Here is a 23,549-nt window from a genome sequence, read left to right as displayed (position 1 = left end):
GCTGAACGTTCACGCATGTTTAATTGTGTTAAAAATCAGGGGCGTGACAAGAGTCCTCTTTTGTTTGAAGATATTGCCAGACACCTCCCTATTCCAATCATTAAGAGAATTAGCCAGAGTAGTGGTCTTGTTGATAAGATCACCAGAGCACGAGTTCCATGTTCTAGCAACCATCTCATCATAGCTGTCGTGTTGCATCCACATAGCTTGGAATCTAAAAGGGGGGTTTTTCCTTACACGACTAGCATCAGGGCACAATTTGACCTGTATAGGGCAGTGATCAGACTTCATTCTAGCTAGATGAACAACACAAGCATCAACAAAAAGGATTCTCCAATCACTGTTGCAGAAGCATCTATCAAGTCTCTCCTTCACTGCATTGTTTGTCCATGTGAAGTCAGCACCTTGGTAACCCATGTCAACCAAACCATTCCTACAGACCCAATCTTGCATGCCCCCAAACCTATAGTGCTTGGAGCCACCAATCTTATCAGAGAAGGAAAGCAGTTCATTAAAGTCTCCCACAAGCATCCAGGGTAGATTGATAGTCTTGTATAAATTATCCAGATAACTCCATAGGCCACTTCTAGAGGTATTACAGGGACTAGCATAAATCCCAGAAAGTAACCAACTCTGAGAGCCACCCCAGGAGATCTTCACAGATATGGACTGAAAGTTCGAGTCCACAAAATCAACATTGAATTTGTTTTTATTCCAAAGAAGCCAAAGCCCACCAGAAAACCCATTAGCTTCCATTACTTTGAAATCAGTAAAACCAAGAGAAAGAAGACACTTCTTGGCTCCCTTGAATTGGATACGAGGCTCACAAACAATTAGTAAGTCAACATTGTGCATTTTAACAAGGTCCTGAATTGAGGACCTAAACTTCTCACTCCCAGCTCCACGAGCATTCCAGAATAGGATGTGATCCATAAAAAAGGTAGAGGGGAGGAGGGAGACTTCCCAAACTAGGCATCAACCATACCTTCCCCCACTTGGGAAGGCTGGTCATCATCAATGGTCAATTTGCTATTGTCAGCAAAGGTCTTCTCCGCAAAGCAATCAGAAGCTTGGCTCATATCAAGATCAGTCCTAACATGCAGGTTACTCTCCTCAGGGGGACAATGACCAAAAATTGTAGCAATTCCATTACCAAACACATTCTCAACATTTTCAAAGGAGAGCTTTTTGAAAACATTAGGTTGTTGTTTAGTAACAAAAGAAATAGTACCTTTAGACTTCCTTTGGTATTGCATAGTAGATTTGGAGCCACTGCTACTCTCAACATTGGAGACATCTTTCATTGGGATTCGATTAGTAGCTTTCAGCGTTCCAGAAGTAGACGCGCCAATTCCAGCATCAATGGGGCCAGGAGCTAAGCCAACTTTGCCAGTGGTGGCCTTAGTCAAATTCTTCTTCTTCTCTTGGAAGCTGGTCCATAGTTTCACAATAGGGACAGGTGATGTTTTTGTCAAATTGTCCGGGATAATCTCAGGTTCAGTACCACCAGTGTCAGGATCGTCTTGCAGAACTGTGAACCTAGATCCCTTAGTAGCACTTTTCTTTACCCCACCAGTCTCATTGCTTTTCTTTTTGTTCCTGTAGTTCATCAGCATCCATGGACCCATATCCTCCTTAATCACAGTAGCTTGATCCGCCGTGCCATCATAATCAGTCCTCATGTCATCCTTTCCAACAGAGTCCATAGCATGACCAGTAGTGCTGCTATTGAGATTTGAAGGCTGAGTGGGTACAGGAGGATCAGTAGCAATAGTGGGGCACTTATCTTTAGCATGGCCATAGCAACCACATTCGAAACAAATCAGTGAGATGCCCTCATAGATAACACTGTAAGCTACAGACTCAACTTCCACAAAAGGCCTAAGAGGCTTACTAAGGTCAATTTCAACACAAACTCTGGCAAATTTCCCTCGGGCTTGACCAATAGTGACCTGATCAACCTTAACAACATCTCCAAGTACTTTTCCAATTTTAGCAACAGTGTAGTCCTTGAAATATTTCACAGGCAATCCACAAATTCTGACCCATAATGCCATTTTTCCAATTACCTCATTCATTGGATCAAAATCTGGCCTCCATTTTTTGACAATTAAGGTCTGCCCCGCCAAAATCCAAGGTCCACTACAAAGAACATAGTTCATATCCTCCTCCAGATTAAATTTAACAATGAAGAAATCATTAGGTAGATCAATTAATTGCTAGCCCCCCTTAACCTGCCACTTCCTTCTTAGGCCCTTAAGCATGAAGTCAAAGGTGTTTGTAGAATTTGGTTTACCCATGAGTTTAATCACCACAGCGCAACGCCAATCATAATCAAGTTTGTTGTGTACCTTTTCTGAGAACAAGACATTTTGGCCGTGTTTGCCCTGGGTGTAGGTACAATCCTCATCAGTGAACTCAAAGTCCTCCATCATCGTTTTGCTGTAGCGGTCAATTGGGTTTTTGAGCATACTAACATAGCTCGAGTCGGAGTGGTGAGGTAGAGTGGCCTGGACAGAAGAATCGAGGTCCTCCATGCGAAGAGCTTCGAGATCTGAAGAGATATCTCCACCCTTAGTGCGCTTTCTCTGTATTGTTTGGGAATCACTAGCTCCGCCACTTCCCGAAGGAAGGGCGGAGAATACGAACGCCGGCGTCGCCACCAGTACCTTAACCAGAGCCGGAGAGAGGCCGGAGAAGGCAAAGACAACGGACCAATCGGGGTTCACGGTTGTTAACAAATAGGAAGTTTGGAGAAGGCGCGTGAGACGCGTTCAAGAGTTTCAGAGACGTGGGAGTCAATGAAAGAGAGGTCTTCTAGTTTCACCAGAACTTTAGTCCAATTAATAATCTCCCGTCTTCGCTTCAAAGAAACAAAAAATAATAAATAATCCAAACTTCCATACGAGCCCATTTTCTCCGTAACAAGGCCCGTAACTCTAAACCCGACCCGATCAACCACCCCGTTTAGCCCCAGGTCTACTGGTCCAACAAATTCGCCGGAAACCAAACAATTAAAAAAAGAAAAAGAGGGAGCACAAGTTCTTTGCGTCTGCAATGGCGACGGAACCAGAGACTTCCGGTGAGGAAAAGCCAATCTTCGCGCCGACCGACTCCTTCAGCCACAGCACCCAAACCCTAGAGCAACCTGCAACGCCGTGGATCGACTACGCGATTGAGCAGGCTCGGGTTTACCAGAAAAACATCGAAGAGACCCTAAACTCCGCCCTCGAAGCTTCTAGATCACGCCTCTCCGAGATTCGGGCCACCGGCTCTGCTCATTTGAGCCAGACCATTGTAAGAACACGGATTCCCTCAATTCTCATTTTTTTTTTTTTTACTTTTTAAACTGTTTGGTTTCATGAAGAAACAATTAGAACTATGTTTTTGAAGCTTGCGATTCTCCATTTCAGTGTCAGATAGTTACTGCAAGTTCAATTTTTCAATGTTGATTCTACAATTTTGCGGAAAATTGAGTAAATTAAACATTATGTGTTTTTGTGTGTGATTCGGATGATTAGAGATACTCAGTGTTTCATGAATGCACATGAAGCACTTGTTTAGTTGGATATAGAGTTGGTTTATTCGGAGTTAATCAGCTTAAACTATAAGCATAATTGCTTTAGCAACTAAGTGAGGAAATTAATCCCTTCTTTTGTTAAGAAAATTATCATTCAAAAAGAGTGTTTAGTTATTTGAGCGGAATGTCTGAATGCAGGACTCATTGGAAGATGTCAAGTCTAGCTATGCTGATTATGAGGATATTTTACTTGCGAAGATTAAAGGTTAGTCCCAATATCTCGTCTTTCTTTGGAGGAAAAAAAAGGGTTGAATTACCGGTCTCTTTTTTGTTTAGGTGTTAAATTAGGAGTTTATATCTTCACTTTGGTGCAGAGGGTGCTTCTGTTGCGGCTTCACATCCGGTGATTACTGGTGGAGTTGCTGCTGCTTTGGGGTTTACGGTTCTAAAAGGTATGATTCAAGTCACTTAGCAGATTCTAACATATCATCAGTTTTTTGAAAGGTTGCTTGCATTCGAACATTTGTTGTGGAGATCATATAAACCTTCAAACATTTATATAGCACTTCTAATATTCTTTTTATCTCCTACTTTCCCATGGATGTCATTGATTATACATGAACTGCAAAACCTGCTCATATTCGAAAATATAGTTCAGGATTCCATCTTCGACTCCTAACTAATATGATTGTAGATCTTGGAAAATCCTAGAATGCATGATCATTAACCCTAATTACCTTAATATTTGCAGGACCACGACGCTTCTTGTACTACAAAAGCTTGCGCCTTTTCATGAGCGAGGAGGTAAGCATCGATGCTATTAAAGTTACATTCATTCAAATCTCTGTCCTAATTCATTCACGAAGGCACTTAATGGGTTGGTGAATGCCTCTTTTTCTCCTGAACTTGTCGGAATTATTCGTAATAAGATATTGGCTACAATTGAAAAGGTTTTATCAATAAAATTTTCATTTATCCGTGTTTTATTGATAGCATAACCTCTTTTCATAGATAGAGTGGACGTTAATATTTAGTGCCTCGTCTAGCTGGTAACAGTGACAAAAAATGAGTGTACTGTTTAATGGAATTTGATTGGTTCATGCATCAATTTTAAAGATCCAAAAGGCCAGCTAATCATGGTCACTCTTCATATAAGCATGTATTCTTTGATGACTTCTACTGTTGTTGGCAGCAATACAGCATCTTTGCATCCAAGTGGAAAAATTGATTCATACATTTAATTCTAGTGGGAAAAGCAGAACAAGAAAATGATGAGGGACATAATCTCAAACATGAAAGCTATTATCCATTAGGTTGATACTGGATGCACTGAAGAATGGAAATTTCTTTGATGAAGTAGTTTCCTAGGACGAAATTACGATTGCTCAACTTTCTATTGTTTTAGATTGGAAAGCAGTTTTCTTTTAGGGGTTCTAGATTGATTAGGCTGGTTTGGTGGCCGTTGAGGTTTTGTGTTTGCTATCTCTCTGCATTTTGTAGTTTTATTGTTTTACTCTGTGTGTCATGCTTTATGATTTAATCAATAAAAGGTGTTTCTTTTCAAATCACGCTTTAAAGCTAGATGTGAATCAAGTGAAAATGGATACAAATAAGAAAATGATGATGTGTTTCCTAACATGACAACCTTTAACTAGACAGCTCAATGCAACTTAATTAGTTATTGTGTTAATTAGGTTGACTGGACTCTCTCTCTCTCTCTCTCTCTCTCTCTCTCTCTCTTGTGGTTAAACCAACTTTCTCTTGCAACAAAATTTTAATAGAAACAAAAATTCCCCAATGTAATATTATATTGTAGTAGTGTCAGAGCTCCTCTTAAGAATGCTATCTCTGAATGAAATGAAAGTCTATTTTATATACTTTTAAACAAAGCTGTAACTATCAAAATGACTAATAAGAAAAACAATAAAAATGATGTTGTGATATTCTTTATTGTCAACTTTAAAGTTGGACCTTCCTCCCTAATGGTTGGATTAAAAAAGATGGAAAAGGTTCTGTAGAATAGAGTATTGTTCTGAAGTGGACCATCCGTCATCCAAGGTCTAAACTTTGTAGCGACAGTTTCAATGAAAATTAATTGAATTTTTGTGCCATGATCCTTACTCAAGTTAATAGGCAATGCTTGTGCAACATATATTAAATACATTGATGATCTGCATGTATGTTATTCTTTGGATGCTGTTGTCTCAGCAGTTGAGATGTTGTACAGCTAGATCTTATTTGCTTGATATTCCTAGTTGAGATTGTGTATTTATTGTGTTTATATATTATAGTGCATCTTGTTGCCAGCAGATCCTGCATAGTTATCATATCATTTGTGGATATTCTACTGATCATTTGTTTCTGGGTGCAGTCCTTACTTTCTAGAGCTGATGCTAAAGTGAAGGAGTTGCGACATTCAATTGATGTTCTAAAGGCTGAAAGTGAACAATTAGAGGTAATCTCTCTCTCTCTCATTTTTAATCTCGATTGATGATCGTGACCGAATTTGTTGATTGATGTGTTTGTTTTAGCTTTTCTCTGTTGATTCTAAGTGACTCATGGAGGCAATATCTTCACTTGGAAAAAAAAAAACCAACATTTTATTGGAAAAACAGCAGTTACATTGACATAGAGAAAATCCCAGATGATTTTTGTTTAGGTTTATGGTGGGCTTAAAATAATAGGAATTTCAACTAGTAACTGGCTAACTGCAGGATATTTTAGAACTCAAAGAAGCCTTAGAGTTGCTGTATTTTCAGAGAACTTAGAGAAATAGAGTCAGGGGAGCAAAGGAGAGAGGATAAGGTCGGGATGGAGATAACAAGGACCACTCCTTGAATAATAGCAAACTCATATATTCAAATCTTTCTTTGGAGGTAGAGGGTCAGAGGCTTGGATGTGGAGGAAATGTTGGCTACGTTTATTTACTGGTCTTCTCTATGGGCTTCTGTTTCAGATGCTTTTAGTGGGTTGGTCTTTCTTATATTCAGTGAGATTGGAAGGCTTCTTAGAAGCTTCCTAGTTCTAAGCTTGGGTGCGTTGCAATGTGTTTTTATTGTACAGATGCTTTAGAGTGGACTACTGCTGCTTTTTTTCTTTTTTTTGGGGGGGGGGGGGGGGGGGGGGTACTGTTTTTATCTATAAAAAGGTTTCTAATTTGCAAAAATAAATAGCCTCTCCACTTCGTGACTTGTGACACGAGTACAACATAGATTCAACAGTAACATTTTTATTTCCAAAAATAAATAAGAGGCGTCGCTATTCTTCAGTATGGAATTTTGGAATGTAAGGTTGTCACTGGCTGAATGGGCATCAAATACGACTTGAGAGGGGCCAAAATTTTGTGTACAGTTCATCACTTCATTGTTTTATATGTCACTTATGTTGGTGTTCTCTTGCCTACTATTACTCTGATGGTGTTTTAAAGCCTGCTTGATTGATCATGTTTAAATGAGCAAGCACTCCTGGGAATCCAACTCATGGTATAGTTACTATTTTCAGAAGAGGGCATCAAATGCTGAAAAAGAATACATACGGGGGAGGAAAAAACTCAGGTATGCTCTTATAAAAGGGTAGCAGTTTATAATTCACTCTACTTTCCGTTGCACTTACTTTTCATGTTCAAAATGACAGACAAACGGGGAAGCTAATTCAAAGTGCGATTGGAACAGGTTATAAGATTGAAAGACAAGCAATAGGTATGCAAATACATGAACTCTTTGTTGAGATTAATCAGTTAAGACTGGAGTAAAATGAATGCTTCAGTTGCTTATGCCTTGTTCTTATATCAGGTTTAAAAGATATTATAGGAGAACTTCCTAGAAGTGAAGCATCTATGTTCCGGGACCAAGTAAGTTCTTTCTTCCCTAGAAGTCAAAAGATCAAAGCACCTGAACTCAAGACCACTAATAAAAATGACCTCAGTCAACTTTGAAAGTTCACTAGCAATAGAGGCAGCAAGCAAGAAGAAAAAAATTCCTGGTTTTATTCTGATGCACTGACTTGTAAATGACATGCACACTTTTGCTTCTCGCTTGCAGGTTACAAAATTGGCTAAAGAGGCAAAGCAAGAAAGGACTGCCTTATCAAAGGAGGTCACAAAAATTAGCAATCATGGGATCTCAGTTTGAGAATTGTTTCACTGATATTCCCTCATTTAGGAAACACCTGAACCAAGTGTCAATAATTGAACTAAATGCAGTACTTGGAAAATTTTGTTCATAAGTTTTGTAGAAGGCGAGATCGCTTACAAACACAGAGTTTCGGTCTCAATCTTCACCCTTGGCAGGAGATGCCTTACCGTGAATGTTTGAGTTCTGTGATAAGTTCCCACCTGTGGTCATTAGCTGCAGATTCTTTGCCTCGCTCGGTATTGTCATTTATAACTTGGAGCCGTGATTGTGTCTCTTCACTATTACCAAATTGCTTTCAGGAAGTATAATCCAACGGCTCAAGTTATGCTTACTTTTATCTAGCTATGTCAGTGCCCTTCCCCGTCATTGTCACTGCTGTATCCTAGATCAAAATTTAAATACAATCAAATTGTGGTCATTGGGTTTACACATATTCCATTTGTTTTTTCACAATTTGATTGTCCCGGTTACTGAATGCCATTGGTTTGAAGAAGCAACCTAAACGAGTTGCCAAAGGCTAGAGAGTTAAACATTGCCTCGAGAGTTAAACACCATGAAGAACCTGTCAACTGTTGCAACAGTAGCTTAAGAAGATTTCAACTTTTCAAGTAAACAGTTTTTGAAATGGAGTAAAACCCACCACTAAGGTCAAAACTTTCTTGCACCGGATAAAATGATACCCAACTTTCAAAAGTGATCAAAATGATACCTAAAGTTTTAAAAACAAATCAATTTGATACCTTAGTTTATTTTTTTTAACTTCTTTGTTAAATCAAATGCAAAATCAAGCTATTCTCAAAAAAAAAAAAAAATCAAGCTAAAAAATTGAAGTGATTTGTGGTCAGAGGGCCATCAATCATCTATAACCCAATCTTCTTCCTCTATAGAATTAAAAAAATCTTCCATTCAATTTCAATTCTACCATTGATCGTAGAAATAAATAAAGTTCAGATGTTTCCCAACTTATAAAGAAACAAAGAAAAATGGGACGAGAGAGAGAGGTAGAGATAGAAGAAGAAGAAGAGAATTAACAAAGTAAAATAAAAAATAATTGAAAAATAGTTTTTTTTGTGTAAAATATTATTATAACCCCACAAAATACTGCACCACACGTGATCAATTTTAACAAAAAGTTACAAAAAATTAAACCGAGGTATCAAATTGATTTGTTTTTAAAACTTTAGGGGAAGGAGAGAGAAAGAAAAATAAAATTACCGTGCAGCACAGTAGAAATTCAAATTTATACCAACTTACCATGAACAGTAATGTGAGCCCCCGAAAATTTTGTTTAATTTTTTAGAAGGTAATTTTTCGCCAGGTGATTTAAGCTAGTGAAGAAATTGACCTTGGAGATTAATTCGGTGTCGAGACTTCGATTTGGGCCTTATAATTTAAGTTTGGGCCAGAGTCCTTCGTTTTGGGCCTAGAAGGTTACTAAAGTTCATTGAAGCAAAAGATCGTCGAAGCAAATTTGAAAGGAAGGCGAATTTAAGTTGTAGTGAAGATTTGAATTTTTAGTTTTTAACGAAATTGAGTTTTGAGCCTAGGACGAAGTCAAGAATTAGTTTAGGAAGTTTCCGACGAAAAACGAATTAAAACAAAATTACGAGCTCAAAATCGAAAGCATTTAGCTAGAGGAGTTTTGTAACTCGTCGAAAGGGCAAATTCGACATTTCTCACACACAAGTATAAATAGGAAACTTAGGGTGTGAAAACCCTAGAACCTCTCTCTCCCCCTTAGCCTCGTTTTTCCTTCTCTCTCTCTCTCTCTCTCGTCCTCCCACTGCCAGCGCCGGAAAACACTATCTCCGGCCACCACCATACAACACCGCCTCCACCAATCAATGCAGCACCTGAATCCGACCCAAACCCAAGAGAAATCGAAGCCATGCATCAACCCCGACCTCTCGCTCCCTCTCTCTTCTTCTTCCTTCTGCAACCACCGGAGAACACCATCTCCGACCACCATCTCACCACACCGCCACCACCAATTGATCCAGCACCCAAATCTGACCCAAGCCCGAGCCTCACCACCGACATGCACCGCTGGCAGCCTCCACACTCGACAACCCACGACTGCAACGCCACTGTTCCTCGAACCTCGCCGATTTTCAGCCATCATTTCATCGCACAGCCGCCACCAACGAGCTCGGGGTAAGCTGTTTATCATCACCCCAAAGCCTCGTCGCTAACCCGAAGCTGGAGAACGTCGTGCGCGCCTTCGCCGGCGATCTGGGGTTCTGCAAAGCTAAGGATACCACCTCCGGCCACGATTGAACGAAGCCATCACCTTGAAGAAGCTTAGGGCTGCACGAATCGCCTTAACCCCTTAATCCTGACCTCCGACTCCGATCAGAACCACCGCACGCGCCTCACGCGCCGTCGCTGGCGCTTGAGCTGACCTAGCACCGCCGTGCATCACCGCTGGACTTCCAGACCTCCTTCATTAGGTAATTTCGTCACCTCTCTGTGTTTGAGGCCTCTGGTTTGAATTGGATTGAGAAACCCTAACCCACTGTCATTTAATTTAGAAATGAGGTTCTTGGATTTATGCGATGTGGAGTTTCGGAGAAGATGAGCTACTGGGGTAGCTTTGGTTGAAATCAGATATGGTAAGGATATTCTGCAGTTTCTGTTTTGGATACAAAAATTGGTGATGGGTTGATTGTTGAGCTTATACTGTCTGCTAGGGATTCGAAAGGTTGGTAAGGGTGGACCACGACTATGTTGGATCGAGTCACAGTTTGGAAAAGAAGAATGGTAAGGTTTGGAATTTGAATCTGTTACTTGGTGAAGTTGTTAAAATCAGCAGCATGATTGTTTGTAGCCTCATTAATGGGAAAGTGTTAAAATGGTGATATTGATATGTTGTTGAATGGAATGAGTTAGATACGAAACTGTCCTTGGTTAATTTGATTAATGAAAGAGATTAATGTTGGATTGGTGATGAATAAGAGTAGTTTGTTCAAGACGGTAAGCAATGACAATGTCTATAACTATCATTTCGGATACTAAAGGATACTACGGTTGTAAGAAAAGAAGTGAGTTTGTTATTGATAAAGAAAGTGTAAATTGCTCAAGTTGATAAGAAATTGGTACCCAAAATGAAGTTATATTGATTATTGAACCGATCTTATTAAGAAATCCGTTTTGTAAGTACTTTGACGATGAAAAAGGGAAATTAAGGAAGCTAAGGTATACCAAGAAAATAGAAAGGTCTAACGAGTTGACCTAGCATTTAATTTCGGATCATAGCTTTGTTAATTTGTCTATGTCCCGAAAATTGAGAGAAATTTATTTAGTGGAATGTTTGGGAATGGAAATTGTCATTTGTTTTCATACAGTAAAAAGGGTAAAGAAATCAAGGCCAAAGTGCTAAGCATGATCACCATATCCCAAATGGTTCAAATGCAATATCATTTGGATTATTTGGGAATGGATAGTAGATTTTTATGTTAAAGGATAATCCATTGGACTTTAAGGAAATTAAGTAAATGTTTTGGTTGCTCGGTTAGTTGAGTTATAGTGACGTTAAGTTACTCATTAATTCGATTTTTATTATAAAGGACTCGAGCATGTGCACTTGGATTCGGACAAATGATCGAAAGTCGGGATCGAACCCGAATGTGGACGAGCACTCCATATCCAGGTACGGTGATCTGTCCCTTCCTTATTAGAGGCTTTTCTATATGTGGAATGCTATACTAAGGTAGTGTGTTGCCTGCAAGTGCATTTTTGGTTGTTCATTAGTCGATGCCTCGAGATACCTGTGTTTTCATAACTGATAATTGCTTATTGCGAAAATCGAGGCTAGACTTGCATGTTGAGATACTGTACCCATTGTATGTTTGTACTTATGACCTGAAATTGAATGGGACCTAGACGCGTTGATTCCTAGGGATCCCACGGTGTCGATAACCGTGAACCTCCAGAGGGGGCTATGCTCCTATGTTTGTCGAGGAATGGTGAGTACCGACAGTGAACCAGTCATAGGAGACTCAGGGCCAGGAAATGGACACTTTCGCTACTTGTAGTCATAAGGACTACAGAGTAGTTGGCCGGTTCTCTAAGGATGACGAACCGGGTCGGTTACCGATTTGTTTTAGTTTAGCCGGAAGGTAAGTATCTCGGAGCTCCAAGTTGTGTGAAGCATACTGCATATGTTTTATAAAAGAAAACAAATGTTTGTGGTTGCCACTTTTTAAAGTATTTTCGATAAATGTGCACAATATTATGTAGTAAATATTTTCAAGTATATTATCTTTCAAACCTATCATGGTTGGGTCGGCCCCTACTGGGCATGCGAGGACGAAAGCTCACCCCTACAACAGTGTGCAGGTCTTGAGCATGTGCTCGGGGAGCGTACAGAGGAGGCACATGGCCCGGCTTGGTGCATTCTTCTTTAATTTTATCAAAAGAAGGTTTTGGTCCTTTATCGGATTTTGAAGTCACTTATTTATTTACTTTTTAATTGTTTCCTACTCGCTTATTTACAAAATTTCTGGAGACCCGCAACCTAGGGGCGCGTCTCTCATACTTGTATTTACTTAGTGATTTGTTATTTTCCAAATTGGGCTCCTATTGTAAGCCCAAATCCTTTAGCCCACATTAAATTCCGTTTTGAAGATATGTTGTTCGGTTGCTAGAATGATTTGTCCAAGAAAGTGTTTTGTAAACCAACAATCTAAACCCAAAAGGCCTTGCGATTTCGGGTTGATGAGTTATTGGGATGTCATTCGTGACATGTCGGTTTCTCATTGGCTCGGGGTTGTGGCCCTGTGGGACCCCCCTCTCGGGTCACCACAGAATAACTTTGCAAATTTCATCCATAACTTTCGCATACGAACTCCGATTTTTACGTACCACATATGCACGGACTCGGTTTAACGTCCTCTACGACTTTCCAGAAGAAAATTAAAGTCACCATTTAGGGCCACTAAAAGTATCGAAACAAAGTAAAAAGTGAAAGTAATTACTGTTTACCGTCCAAATGACTAGTAAACCGGTAAAATGAGATACGGGACGTAACAGAGAGACCTTTGCGCGTCGATGCCAATCTTTTTTCGCGTAGCGGAGAAGATGCCGGACCGACAAGTCGATACCACCCAAAACATCAATTCCATCAAAACTCGACTATAATCGAAACCAAGTATATAAACATGTAGAGCGTGAAGAGAAGATCAATGTCTATACCTCATGCATCAACAGCGGTGACCGGAGTCGCTGGAAAAAGCATAAACATCCGGAAGTGTTGCTGACTTTCGGAGCTCGATTCTCCCCCCTTGCTCCATTTAGGGCTGAACCATGACCGGGAAGAAGTCGGCGATGACGAGCCGAACCCGATTGCAGTGGTCCGCCGTCTTTTCATCGCCAGAAAAGAAATTTCCGATCAGGTCTTCTTTCGGGTAGCAAGGTCATCGCTCGGGTCAAGGGTTCTAGCGGGTTTGACCTGATCTGACTCCCATTTATAGCCTTCTCCAATTAATTTTGGGCGGCTCAAATGAATCAGTGGAAAATTTGACGGTCCAATTAATTTCGTTTAAATGTTTTCAAAATTTCAAAACTTTCGAAATGCGTAGAAATTAGTTTGAGTATATATCCGAAATATTCCTCGAAAATTCTCACGGACTCGTCGCATCGCATACTTTATTATCGAGTCTAAAAAGTACATATTTCACCATGTGAAAAATTCAGATAAATATTCCCAAATTCAATTAATAACTTTTGTATATATAACGGTAATAAAAAAATGGTGGTACTATTCGCACACCCATTTTCTCTATTCACACACCCTCTCTATTTATCTATTACTTTAATTTAATTTTTTTTATAAATTACCCTAACTACCCTCCCTTGCAATTCTGTTTCTTTTTATTATATGGCAAGTCAATCATCCCAAAATCCTAAACCCTTATTTTCCTGCAGACACAGAGAACTTCAAAACTCTTTACGATTTTCTCTTTTCTTTTCCATCAAAAACTTCTCTAGCATAGTCATTCTATCTCGTGATGCTTTGAAGTTTAATTATGACAGAACAAGCAACTTTAGACCCATTTTTGAAAAAAAAAATTACATCTGATTTGCAATTGAGACATGGAAGAAAAATATGAATTTAGTGATCATTCGAGCCCCTTTGCATCTATTATTCCTGGTAAGATTCAAACTGAAATATTTGGTGTATTTCAATCCATCGCTCTCTGCCAAAAAGATCAATTCCTCAGCGATTTGGTGGACTTGGAGCTTTAAATTTGTGCATTCTGTTCATCTTAGTTTGATTTTGGTATGGCTTGCTTGCTAATCATAGTTTTGACTTGAGTTGATTGATAATTTTGAAATTACTGACGCTTTGATTTCCTTTTGACTTTAATTATATCATCACTCTACAAAATGCTTTATGTCATTGGGAATGGTATCTTGAATCAACGTTGTTAGACTGATTGAGCAAATATATAAACCAAGGATCTAATCACAAAACATAAACACACATATAAGAATCGATATGAACATGAACTAGTGCTACATGGTTTGAACACAATACCTGATTCTTGAATTGAAGACATGATCACGTGTAGTTACTTAGGTCAAGGTCTTCTGCTCTTCTCTAATCTCAAGCTCCTTCAATGGGGCAGGACTTATGCTTATTGTTGTAGAGAGAACAGGGACCCCAAGCACTTAATTTATATTAGATGATTAATCCTAAGAATCCTCCCATAAAGATATTTCTTAAGAATCAAGTCATCCCAATAAGTGTCCTAATGTATCACTGATTTGCAGATTTCCTTGTAATCCAAGTAATGAATCCCTAACCAATAAAGCTTGATATATTTAGCTTATTTGGTCTCTAGGTATAGTACTCCTCTTATATCTCCTATTAATTAGAATATTGTTTTATCTAGGACAGTTTACTTGATCATAGATAATGATGAGTTCACTTCAAGATCTAACAATCTCCCACTTGAACCATCATAGTCTATGCACTGTACTGAACCAAAACTTATTCCAACAATAGCTAAAGTGTGCACTGAGATATAAGCGTACTTAGATTCATTCAATTCAGTCAAAATACAGCATCCAATACTGAATCCAGAAATAAGCAAGTTCAAAAGAGCAAGCTTGTTCAAAACCACAAATAAAAGCTACTGCATTTCACATGAACTATTTTAACTTCCTGATATGATACAATCAAGCAACAAAATATATCATTCTGCAGACATTGCTTGACAACAGTCCAAACTTAATCATTTTGACTATCAAAAACATGATGCAAACATTTTTAACCAAACACCAGTGGATTGCAGTTTGCTTCCAGACTGAATATATGCATATACCAATCCACCTGATCAAAGAACTGGTAAAATAACAGCCATCTCAAAATTCAAAACAAAAGAATGAATAAATAAGCTGTAAATATCACTTGAATAATACCTCAATTTTATTAATTCCAAAATACAGTACAATCAATCTCTGTAACATAACTAAACACATAAATTTAAAATTGAGCCAAATAAAAACTAACTTAAAAACAATATTTCTCAAAATTCATTTTGCTCCCATTGAACTCAAGCATCACTCAAGCTCGACAAAATCCCCATGTTCTTAGAATGTTCTTTAAAGACTGCAACTGATAAAGCTTTTGTAAATGGATCTGCTAGCTGATCTTCAGTCTTGATTCCAGAAATTTCAACTTCTCCATCTTTCACTCTCTTCCTGATGCTATAAAACTTTAAGTCTATATGTTTGGAATTATTTGACCTCTTGCTATTCTTACTGAAAAATACTGCAGCTTCATTATCACAGAACACCTTCAATTTCTCATCAACAAGTTCACTTAACACTTTAGTCTCTAAAATGAAATTTCTGATCCATAGTCCTTCACACACACCTTCATATATAGCAATCATTTCTGCCTGCATTGTGGAAGTAGCTATTAAAGACTGTTTCATTGTCTTCCAGGCTACTGCTCCACCTGCAAGCATGTACACATAACCACAAGTGGACTTCATAGATGCAGGATAGTTTCCAGCAAAATCAGAATCTGTAAAGCCAACTAGTTCTAGTCTATTCACACGTTTATACACCAGCATATTATTTTTGGTTCTTTGCAGATACCTCAAAACTTTCTTGCCAGCTGTCCAATGTTCATGTCCAGGATTTGACTGAAATCTGGACAACATTCCAACTGAAAATGACAGGTCTGGCCTTGTACATACTTGTGCATACATTAGACTCCCTACTAGCCTGGCATATGGTATCGACTCCATTTCAGTTTTCTCAATATCAGTTTTAGGACACTGATTCTTTGTTAGCTTATCTCCCTTAGACATTGGAACTTCACCATTAGCACAGGTTTCCATTCCAAATCTTTTAAGGATGTTCGAAATGTAACTTTGTTGAGACAATCCCAACAGTCCCTGCTTCCTATCTCTCTTAATCTCAATTCCTAGTACATATGATGCTTCTCCTAGATCTTTCATGTCAAAGTTCTTTGACAGAAAAGCTTTAGTGTCTTTTAGCAATTTAATATTGCTGCTAGCAAGGAGAATATCATCTACATACAGGATAAGAAAGATAAAATTATTTCCAACTACTCTGAGATAAACACATTCATCAACAAGATTTTCTGTAAAACCAAAAGATGAAATTACTGAGTCAAATTTCTTATACCATTGCCTACTAGCTTGTTTGAGTCCATAAATAGATTTCTTAAGTTTACAGACCATGCTTTCTTTTCCTGGTTCAATAAAACCTTCAGGTTGTGCCATGAAGATCTCCTCCTCCAGCTCCCCATTTAGGAAAGCCGTTTTTACATCCATTTGATGTAACTCCATATCATAATGAGCTACTAGAGCCATTATGATTCTAAAGGAATCTTTAGTTGAAACAGGTGAGAAGGTTTCTGTAAAATCTATTCCTTCCTTTTGTGTAAAACCCTTAGCAACTAGTCTAGCTTTATGTCTCTCTATGTTACCTCCTGCATCTCTTTTGGTTTTAAAAATCCACTTGCAGCCAATAGGTTTTTGATTTTCTTTTGGCCTCACGAGTTCCCACACTCCATTCTTGTGCATGGAATCAAGCTCTGCAATCATAGCTTGAGTCTATGCATCAGAGTCTTCACTTCCAATTGCTTGTTTGAAAGAGGTGGGATCATTGTCATCTGACAATGTGGCTTCTACTTCATTCTAATATACTTCATAAATGTCACCTTCACCACCATATTTTGGTTTTCTGGCTCTTTGGGATCTTCTAGGTTCCTGAACTGGATTTTGAGCTGGCTCTTGCTCAGGTTGTGGTTCAAGTTCAGGTTGAGGTTCAGCTGCCGGTTCAAAAACAATTTCAGGTCCAGCCATTTCCAAATCTAAGTTTCCTGGTTCTAAGATCACATTATCTTCATTTGGGACTGAATTTTGATCTAGGTTTTCTACTGCATCCAAGCTTAATGAACTTCCTTGACTGCTAGGCATAACTGCAACATTATCCACATTTTCTGCAACTTCTTCAAAATCAGAAGATAAATCTTCAAAAATTGTATTGCAGACACTTTCACTTAAGAATTTAACTTGGTGTGTCTCAAAAATTCTAGGTGAATGTTGTGATGCATAGAGTCTATAACCCTTTGATTTTTCACAGTAGCCTATAAAATGACAACTCACAGATTTTGGATCGAGTTTACTTAAATTTGGATTGTAAATTCTTGCCTCAGCTTTACAACCCCATACATGGCAGTGATGTAAACTAGGTTGCCTACCACACCACATTTCGAATGGTGTTTTATCCAAAGATTTGCTTGGGGACCTGTTGCAAAGATAGTTTGCAGTTTTCAATGCTTCTCCCCAAAGCATTTTAGGCAATCCAGAAGTACACATCATACTTCTTACCATATTCAATAGAGTTCCATTTTTCCTCTCAGCTACACCGTTTTGTTGGGGATTATATGGTGTTGTATACTGAGCCTTTATGCCTACTTCTTGTAGATATAAAGCAAATGGACCCTTTTGTTGTCCTTGCTCAGTATATTTGCCATAAAACTCTCCCCCCCTATCAGACCTCACAATTTTAATTTTCAAATCCAACTGGTGTTCAACCTCAGTTTTGAAAATTTTAAAAGCCTTAAGTGATTGTGATTTTTCTGATAACAGGTATATGTAACAATATCTGGAAAAATCATCTATGAATGTGATAAAATAAACGTTTCCACATATAGTTCTATGTCTGAATGGTCCACAAATATCTGTGTGTATCAATTCTAACAGTTTCTTGCTTCTGTTAGCATCTTTCTTTCTTAAGTTTGTCATTTTTCCTTTAAAGCATTCAATACAGTTCTCAAGATCAGTAAAATTCAATTCTGGCAGTGTTTTATTCTTAATTAACAAGTGTTTGCAATCTATCTTTTGAAATGTGGCCTAGTCTCCTGTGCCATAAATATGCTGATTTTTCATCATGTAAGATTCTTTTAACACCAGTAATGATGTTAATGCTTGATGTGTTATTACTGTTTTCAACAAGTAAAGTTTCTTGTTGAGGCAATGAACAATTCAATTTCAAATAGTCATTTATCATAACACCAGAACCAAACACTGAATAATCATTTAGCAAAAAATCAAGAGAACTCTTAAAAAATTTTATTCCACTAGAACCAATGTAAAAGTTACATCCATTCTTGACCAAAAGACTAACAGAAAGCAAATTCCTCTTAATTGAGGGAATGTAATAAACACTATCTAAAACCAGAAAATTTCCTAATCCCAAATCTAATCTTAATGTCCCTACTGCCTTCACTGCAACCCTCATTCCATTTCCAACGCAGATGTTGACTTCATCACTTCTTGGTTTCCTCTTCTTTATGAATCCCTGCAATGAATTTGTAATATGTAAGGGACTGCCAGAGTCTAACCAATATGAATGAGGTTCTATGTTAACAAAATTAACTTCTAAAGAAAAGGTTTCTAAAAGATTAGAAGAATTAATCTTACCCTTTTTTCACAAGCCATGCTTTAAATCCTGAACAGTCCTTCTTCATGTGTCCTATTTTCTTACAAAAATAGCACTTGAACTTGAAAGGCTTATTGGCTTTTGCTGCAGTGTTTCCAGATGGCTTGGTAATGGTCTTAGTGGCTTTAAGCTTATTCTTCTTCCACTTTGGCTTTTCTACTAGGTTTATTGCAGTTGCAGGTTCCTTTTCTTTCTTCATCCTATCTTCCTCATCAACACAAATTGAGATCAGCTCATCTACGGTCCAGGTTCCCTTCTGAGAGTTATAACTGGTTCTAAGTCCACTGAAACTGCTAGGTAAGGAATGCAGTGCAACATGCACCACCTAGTCATCATTGACTCCCATAAGTAGCTCTCTAAGTCTAGCATTTATGTTGATAAGCTTCAATAGGTGCTCTCTAACTCCCCCAGTACCACTGTACCTAAGATCATGGAAAGCCTTAGATAGTCTTGCAGCTTCAGCTTTTTCACTCTCCTTAAATTTTCTTTCTATTGCCTCCATGTAGTCAGTGGCTAATTCAGGCTCCTCAATACTACCTCTCACTGTGTCAGACATGGTATTCCTTATAACATTTTTGGCCATCCTATTTGCCCTATTCCAAGCTCTAGCCTCCTTTCTATCCTCTGCAGTACTTTCTTCAGTTAAGGGTTCTGGTTGATCATCAGTGAAACAAAGATCCATATTTTCATGCATCATCAAATAGTGTTCCAGAGAATTCTTCCAAGCTCTAAAATTAGTGCCATTCAGAATCAGAACATTGTTCAAATTCATGTAAAGATTTCCTAGGGAGCAAAAACAAGGAAAATAATGTAAGTTTCAGTTTCAAAAATAAAACTGAAAATCTTGACATAAACCATTCTGCACATTAAGTGTTATTTCTTAAGCAGTTCATAAAACACACAGCAGAACAATGTCAGAGATCAAAAAGCAAACTAAACACCCCAATATCAATATCAGGCAACACTTTTATAGCAGAAGACAAGATATTCTGAAGTTTCTTGATCATTGGACCACAATAAGTGAGTTCAAGTTATATTAAAGACAGTCATCATCTTAGTGACAGAAGAAAAGTCTTTAAAATCCATATATGAACTCAAAAACATGTACAATGCTGTTTTACAATTTAAATTTTATAATTCAAAACTTCTTTGGAAGACATAATTTATATGATTTAAAGAGTAAAACACAAACTGGTCATTCTTTAAACTTAATGAGTTCCTTGTAAATATCAACAGAAAATTGCTTTGTGCAACATGTATCTACTAATATTCACTGAAAAACACAGACCCCAGTGAGGTTTCAAAACATATCTTAATCCAAAATAATTTTGGTCACTGTATTGATAACCTGCAATTTTCTTAAAGAACGCAGAACACACATATAGGAAGATCTTAATTCTAATCATACACGTCATATTTCAATTGCAGATATAGAATCCTCACAACATATCAAAACACAATCTTCAATCACAGAACAACCATAGTATGTAAATTTCAGAAATCACTCAATCACAGAACAACCATAATATGTAAATTTCATCCGGTCACCATCTACTCTAGCCTAGGTGCACGCCGGGAATGCTTCTAGTGTTCTTGTGCTTCAACATAGATAAAAAAAAAAAAACTTTGAATCGAAATAAAATTTCCAGAAAAGCCTAACCTTGAATCCTTACAATTTGCTGCATAATTTGTTAGCGGAAGCATGAATCTTTTAATCGAAAACAGCAAGCAATCAATTCGGCTTCTTAATCCGCAGTGTTTGGAGTCACGAATTCCATAGAGGACATAAACGTCCTCTGCGCTTTCAATCCCAGACCAAGAACCCTAATTCCCAAATCGTATATAACCGTTAGAGTATAACGGTCATCTGCAGAGGGATTCTGAATGAAGTTTGGGTCCGGGTCAGCGCCTGCGGGTTTTGGGCCGAAAATATTTCTTAAATTTGGCCCACTCGTGGCCTGTTTCTTTAGCAAGGCTTAGGTTTGAAATATCGTAATTTTTCTGAAAATAAAACTTTGGTTCTTCTAAATTTTTGATTAATCAAAAAACGATTTATGTTTGTGAAAACCTTTTGGCTCTGATACCAATTGTTAGACTGATTGAGCAAATATATAAACCCAGGATCTAATCACAAAACATAAACACACATATAAGAATCGATATGAACATGAACTAGTGCTACATGGTTTGAACACAATACCTGATTCTTGAATTGAAGACATGATCACGTGTAGTTACTTAGGTCAAGGTCTTCTGCTCTTCTCTAATCTCAAGCTCCTTCAATGGGGCAGGACTTATGCTTATTGTTGTAGAGAGAACAGGGAACCCAAGCACTTAATTTATATTAGATGATTAATCCTAAGAATCCTCCCATAAAGATATTTCTTAAGAATCAAGTCATCCCAATAAGTGTCCTAATGTATCACTGATTTGCAGATTTCCTTGTAATCCAAGTAATGAATCCCTAACCAATAAAGCTTGATATATTTAGCTTATTTGGTCTCTAGGTATAGTACTCCTCTTATATCTCCTATTAATTAGAATATTGTTTTATCTAGGACAGTTTACTTGATCATAGATAATGATGAGTTCACTTCAAGATCTAACAAACGTTGCTTAATCAGATGTGAGAGGTTTTGAATCTCCTTTAGTTTAGGTGATATGTTTATATCTTTTTTTGGTTTTGTGTAGCAGTCATGATGACATACCTAAATCCCCAAACTCAATTATATCGTGATTTTTATCTAAGCCCTAAACTTTGTCACACTAATTGCAGAACTTTTGACAGATTGCATTTCGTCCTGCCCATCAGTTTTTTTTTTTCTAATCAGCAATGACATTCACGAGAAAAAATTGGTTTATTATATAATAATGTTTAATTCATGATTGACTTGCCAAATAGAAAAAAGAAAAAGAAACATAATTACAAGAGAGGGTAGTTAGGGTAATTTGTAAAAAAAAATTATATTAAAGTAATGAAAAAATAGAGGGGGTGTGTGAATAGAGAAAATAAGTGTGCGAATAGCACCACCCTAAAAAAAGGGTAACCAAAACAATTGTAAAAGATTCTAAAAATAAAATAAATTCTATGCCTTTTTTCATTCACCTGAAATAATTATCTATTTACATCACATATATTTCAATTTTACAATAAATAAATTAATAAAAATTTCAATAAACAATAACTGACCGGTCAAGAAAAAGAACGGGTGGAAACACATGTCCAGTGGCACTGACTTGACCCAGTGACTCAGTGACCTTGACATTTTCACCCAACGGGTGAACTTGCTCTGATGTAGGAAACTGCAAACCTCACACTAGCTATGGAGTCATTCAAATTCAAAAACCAGATTACCCAATACTTCCCCCAACAAATGAAATGAAATGCGGGAAGGGAATGTGTAACTCAAATCCATTGCAACTCAAACCCAACCCACACCGTCTTCACTATATTGTGACTTTAGGTTGATATCCTTATACTTACCAACAAAAAGCCACATGTGGCAGAAGGGATCCCGTCCACTAAAGACCTAGAACTCCATAAAATTTAGCATTGTTGCCCCAATATAGGAGATTCCTGATAAAGTAATATGGGGTTCACATCCAAAATCAATTAGCAATGGATGGAGTGGCCCAAAACCTTATAAACCTGTAAGCAAAGTTATAATTTTTCAATGTGGGATTTATATTTTTTCACATTCTCATCACGCCTCCGCACGTGTGGTGATTTCTCAAGCCATACGAGTGGACAAGTTATATTGGGTGGCGGTGAGCACGTGTGGCTATCGTTGAAAGTTGAAACCATACACGTGGGTAACCCGCTCTGATACCATGATAAAGTAATTTGGAGTTCACATCTAAAACCAATTGACAATGGATCGAGTTAGGGGTGTAAATGAGCCGAGTCAGAGCGAATACCAAAGTGATCATGTTCAGCTCATTTACTTTTTATCGAGCTCGAGCCGGGCTAAAGCTTTAATTTTTTTTCCATGCTCAAGCTCGGCTTATCTTAATACAACTTTATTTTGTGGATTGTTTGCAATATCTCCCTTCAATGAGTATGGAGCTATGTTTGAGATTGCTTATGTAAAAGTGTTTTTGTTACGGTGGCGATTTTGTTAAGAGCACAAAGTTTTTTATTATTATTATTAAAAAAACTTAAGTGTTTTTGTAAAAGTACCTAAAGTGTTTCTTGAAAAAATGACAAAAAAAAAAATGCTTTTATATTTCCGAAAGCACTTCTAATTTTTTTTTTATGGCAAACACTACCGAAAACACTTTTGATAGTCCAAAAGTGCTTTTGTCAACTCTAAAAGCAATCTCAAACGGAGCTAAAATTACGTTCAAAAATAAATACACAACAAAGAGTGTAAATTAACTTTTATGATGTGCTGTGCAATTTTATCTAACACAAGATAATTTTTGTCAAGTAGAAAGATGAGTACAAAATTGTTATATATTAACACTCCATTTTAAGTACATTTTTCACACTCGGACTTTCATATTATGTAGTTTTTATGAGTGTGAAGTGCGGTGAATGAGTTTTAAGTCACTCCTCATTCCAATTTTCACCATACATGGAACCTTGTTCTCCAAGAAACCAATACCTTGACATATTGTTATGGGCTAGGCCTTTACTTTCAAAAGACACGATCCAAATCTGTCATATTGACATATCTGTTTGGTGAATCATGGTTTAATGGTTTATAAGCATCAACATTCACTAACAGAGCATTTTCATTCACCCAGAAATTGACCCCAAAGAGATTTTGGACCCCAAAGAGCCCAATTTGTGCTCTAATCCATGATCAACCCTCAAATTTGCCTCATCTTCGCTCCATTGATCAATCCCCAAAACCAGTCAAAAGCTTCCATCCATCTATCTCATCCAAAAATCCTAATTCCAT

General features: G+C 37.7%; 1 protein-coding gene and 1 long non-coding RNA gene across 2 annotated transcripts; both read left to right on the top strand.

Moving 5' to 3' along the window:
* The first annotated feature begins 2,982 nt into the window (after positions 1 to 2,982).
* LOC133717952 (RGS1-HXK1-interacting protein 1) lies at positions 2,983 to 8,084 on the top strand. The gene is made up of 9 exons (XM_062144726.1): positions 2,983 to 3,297; positions 3,719 to 3,785; positions 3,895 to 3,972; positions 4,272 to 4,324; positions 5,892 to 5,975; positions 7,022 to 7,074; positions 7,154 to 7,218; positions 7,312 to 7,370; positions 7,561 to 8,084. The coding sequence occupies exons 1-9, from the start codon at positions 3,058 to 3,060 to the stop codon at positions 7,648 to 7,650; spliced, it is 789 nt and encodes a 262-aa protein (XP_062000710.1). The 5' UTR covers positions 2,983 to 3,057; the 3' UTR covers positions 7,651 to 8,084.
* Positions 8,085 to 9,378: 1,294 nt separating this feature from the next.
* Positions 9,379 to 12,280, top strand: LOC133717855 (uncharacterized). Its single transcript, XR_009849974.1, has 5 exons — positions 9,379 to 10,103; positions 10,185 to 10,265; positions 10,344 to 10,413; positions 11,220 to 11,302; positions 11,985 to 12,280. It is a non-coding gene; the product is annotated as an uncharacterized LOC133717855 (long non-coding RNA).
* The last annotated feature ends 11,269 nt before the right edge of the window (positions 12,281 to 23,549 follow it).

The sequence above is a fragment of the Rosa rugosa genome, chromosome 6 (genome assembly GCF_958449725.1).
Source record: "Rosa rugosa chromosome 6, drRosRugo1.1, whole genome shotgun sequence".
Classification (NCBI taxonomy): Eukaryota; Viridiplantae; Streptophyta; class Magnoliopsida; order Rosales; family Rosaceae; genus Rosa; species Rosa rugosa.
The sequence above is the reverse complement of the archived record's forward strand: the minus strand, read 5'-3'. Positions and strand labels throughout refer to the sequence as shown.